Source organism: Gigantopelta aegis, chromosome 1, assembly GCF_016097555.1.
Source record: "Gigantopelta aegis isolate Gae_Host chromosome 1, Gae_host_genome, whole genome shotgun sequence".
Classification (NCBI taxonomy): Eukaryota; Metazoa; Mollusca; class Gastropoda; order Neomphalida; family Peltospiridae; genus Gigantopelta; species Gigantopelta aegis.
In genome coordinates, this window is record NC_054699.1 from 27,754,509 (window position 1) to 27,757,077 (window position 2,569).

Genomic DNA, 2,569 nt, shown 5'->3' on the forward strand with positions numbered 1-2,569 from the left:
ATTAACAGTGCAAAAATAATCGATAAAATTCATGAATCCTGATAATACAGCACAAGGCTAATACTACCTATATAATTTCATTACGCAATGAATTTTTTAACACAACAAATACCATATGTACAAATCGAACATTTCATTTTATTTGCATTAGCATAGTTTGACACCCAATAGCCGATGTATTTTTCGTGCTGGGGTGTCATTAAACATTCATTCATTCATTCATACAAATCGGAAGTTTCTTTTTTTGTTCAGTATATATATATAAATATATATATATGTATATATATATATGCATACGCATACACATACTCATAGACACACACACACACACACACACACACACACATACATATATATATATATATATATATATATATATATATATATATATATATATATATATATATACATGTATATATATGCATACACATACACACACACACGCACACGCACACACACACGTGTGTGTGCGTGTGCGTATGTGTGTGTGTGTGTGTGTGTGTGTCTAGGTAGGTAGGTAGAAGTGGAAGACACGGAATAAAGAAAACAAACGACACCAAATGACAGCAGGTAGAACAAGCTCACGAAATCTTGTCATCATTTTAAAGCCTGATTTGCCATGATTACGTACATAAATCGTCCGATTTAACATCAAAAGGAACGAATGAAAACTATATACAGAATACCTAGGTAATGAACTCGGCTTTATCCTGTAAGGTAAGAATGAAAAATTATGCAAGGGTTACCGATAAATATTTCCCATTGGGTCTGAAAACAGAATAAAGTCGACATCCTTCATCATTAACTAGTTGTTACTTTATTTCTGTAATGCATCAACAATATCATAACCTATGTCAAATGAACGATTTTGTAATATATTTAAGCACGTGACGGAACATAACGTGACGTCAAAAATCATAATCTGCTAGTCTACAATTATGGCTTTTCTATAATCAGTCAACTTATAATCTGCAGTGGATACAGGATAAAAATGATTATGTGCTGGTTATATTAGAGTATCCTCTCTTCAGATAATATAATAAAAACAAGGAAAAATATTATGCATACATTTCTAGTTCCATCTGGAACCTCTTTTCGTCGTTAGGAGCTTCTTGTAAAGGTTTTATTTCCTTTTCCATTTTGAGTTGAATGAACCAATCAACGAACTGCTGACTCAACGCAGACACCATGACGTCATCTTCTTTCAGGGCATCCAAGGCAGCCGCTAGGGATGATGGGAGATCTGGAGCAGCGGGGTCGTTAGGAGGAGGACATTTTATCTTGTTGACAATACCATCAATACCAGCTGCAAGCGTTGCTGCATATACCAGGTATGGGTTGCATTTCCCACTGGGAATTCGGTTTTCAATATAGGTGTTCTTCATGTTGTCATTTTTACACACGAAATGTTGCCTTACGATTGTCTATGTCCCAAAAACACTTGCCTGGTGCCCACGGTTGAAACAGGCGGCGGTAGCAGTTGACTGTTGGAGAACAGATAGCTGTCAGTGCCCCAGCGTGCTTCATCAGTCCGCCAATCCAATAGCGCGCGGTGTCTGACAAACAGTCTGCTTGTGTTGCATCATGGAAGACGTTGACTTCCGTGTCCTTATTCCACACGGAGAGATTAAAGTGCGTACTTATGTCGTTTTCTGTCATATTTGAATTGAAAAGAAACGTTGGCAACAAGTCATGCTGTTCGGCCATTTCTAAAAGACCTTGAATAAAGCCAAAAGTCGAGTCTGGACACTTGATTCCCCAGTGCGGCTTCATGATACATTCTACCATACCTGGAGCACCCTCGATATGTAATTCCTCAATGTCTACGCCAGATTCGAAGAGCTGCGAATCGAGTTCGAATAGAAATGGTTCTACTCGTCTAAAGGTTCTGTTCATGCAGTAATCAGGCCAATCAAATAATGGCGCTTTCGTCTGTCGATTCTTCAACATGAACTCCATTTCGAATCCGGAAAATGAATCGTATCCCATGCCTTGTAGCCTCTGGGACTGTCGTTTGGCGATATATCTGGGACAGGCCTCCTGGTATTTGCGACTTGGCATCCATGCTGTTTCACAGTAGAATTCGGCAACCTTGAACTTACCATTCCCAGCCCAAGGAATTGGATGTAGTGTGTCCAAATCAGGAACAAAAGCCATGTTTCCAAAGCCCGCATCTGATACCTCTTTTGGAATTACCAACTCACTTTTGTGTCCAAACATCAATGAACCTGGAAAGATGAAATGCATCAATGACAATAGTAGTGGCAAACCTGATGTTTTTTGCGTAATGTTTCCCTTTCACTAAACATGCTCGTTGCGTCACTTTTACTTCAAAAGTATAGGTGTATTTTCTTGCTCGTTTGATATATTTTAAAATAATTCGTTGTGAGATAAATGGTATCAAGCGGCCATTCATGTATTATTCTCTATGTAATACACCTCTACATTTGGAGGAAAAGTGTAGGTGTATCGGTGAATACACCTACTCTTTTAACTAAAGAAACCATGACGAGACCGGAAGTGGGGTATAAATATCAACAAAAGAACATAGCCCGAAGCTATTTGTGTA

At 38.3% G+C, this 2,569-nt stretch overlaps 2 protein-coding genes across 2 annotated transcripts; both read right to left on the reverse strand.

Annotated features, from left to right (window-relative positions):
- Positions 1 to 1,058: 1,058 nt before the first annotated feature.
- LOC121373676 (glutamine synthetase-like) lies at positions 1,059 to 1,385 on the reverse strand. Its single transcript, XM_041500438.1, has one exon. The coding sequence runs from the start codon at positions 1,383 to 1,385 to the stop codon at positions 1,059 to 1,061; it is 327 nt and encodes a 108-aa protein (XP_041356372.1).
- A 10-nt stretch (positions 1,386 to 1,395) lies between these two features.
- Positions 1,396 to 2,220, reverse strand: LOC121373759 (lengsin-like). Its single transcript, XM_041500553.1, has one exon. It carries the CDS (start codon positions 2,218 to 2,220, stop codon positions 1,396 to 1,398), a length of 825 nt encoding a protein of 274 aa, XP_041356487.1.
- Between the last annotated feature and the right edge of the window lie 349 nt (positions 2,221 to 2,569).

Excerpts from the sequence above, each read along its gene's own strand:
- LOC121373676 (XM_041500438.1), bottom strand. The coding sequence starts at position 1,385 with ATGAAGAACACCTATATTGAAAACCGAATTCCCAGTGGGAAATGCAAC.
- LOC121373759 (XM_041500553.1), bottom strand. The coding sequence starts at position 2,220 with ATGTTTGGACACAAAAGTGAGTTGGTAATTCCAAAAGAGGTATCAGAT.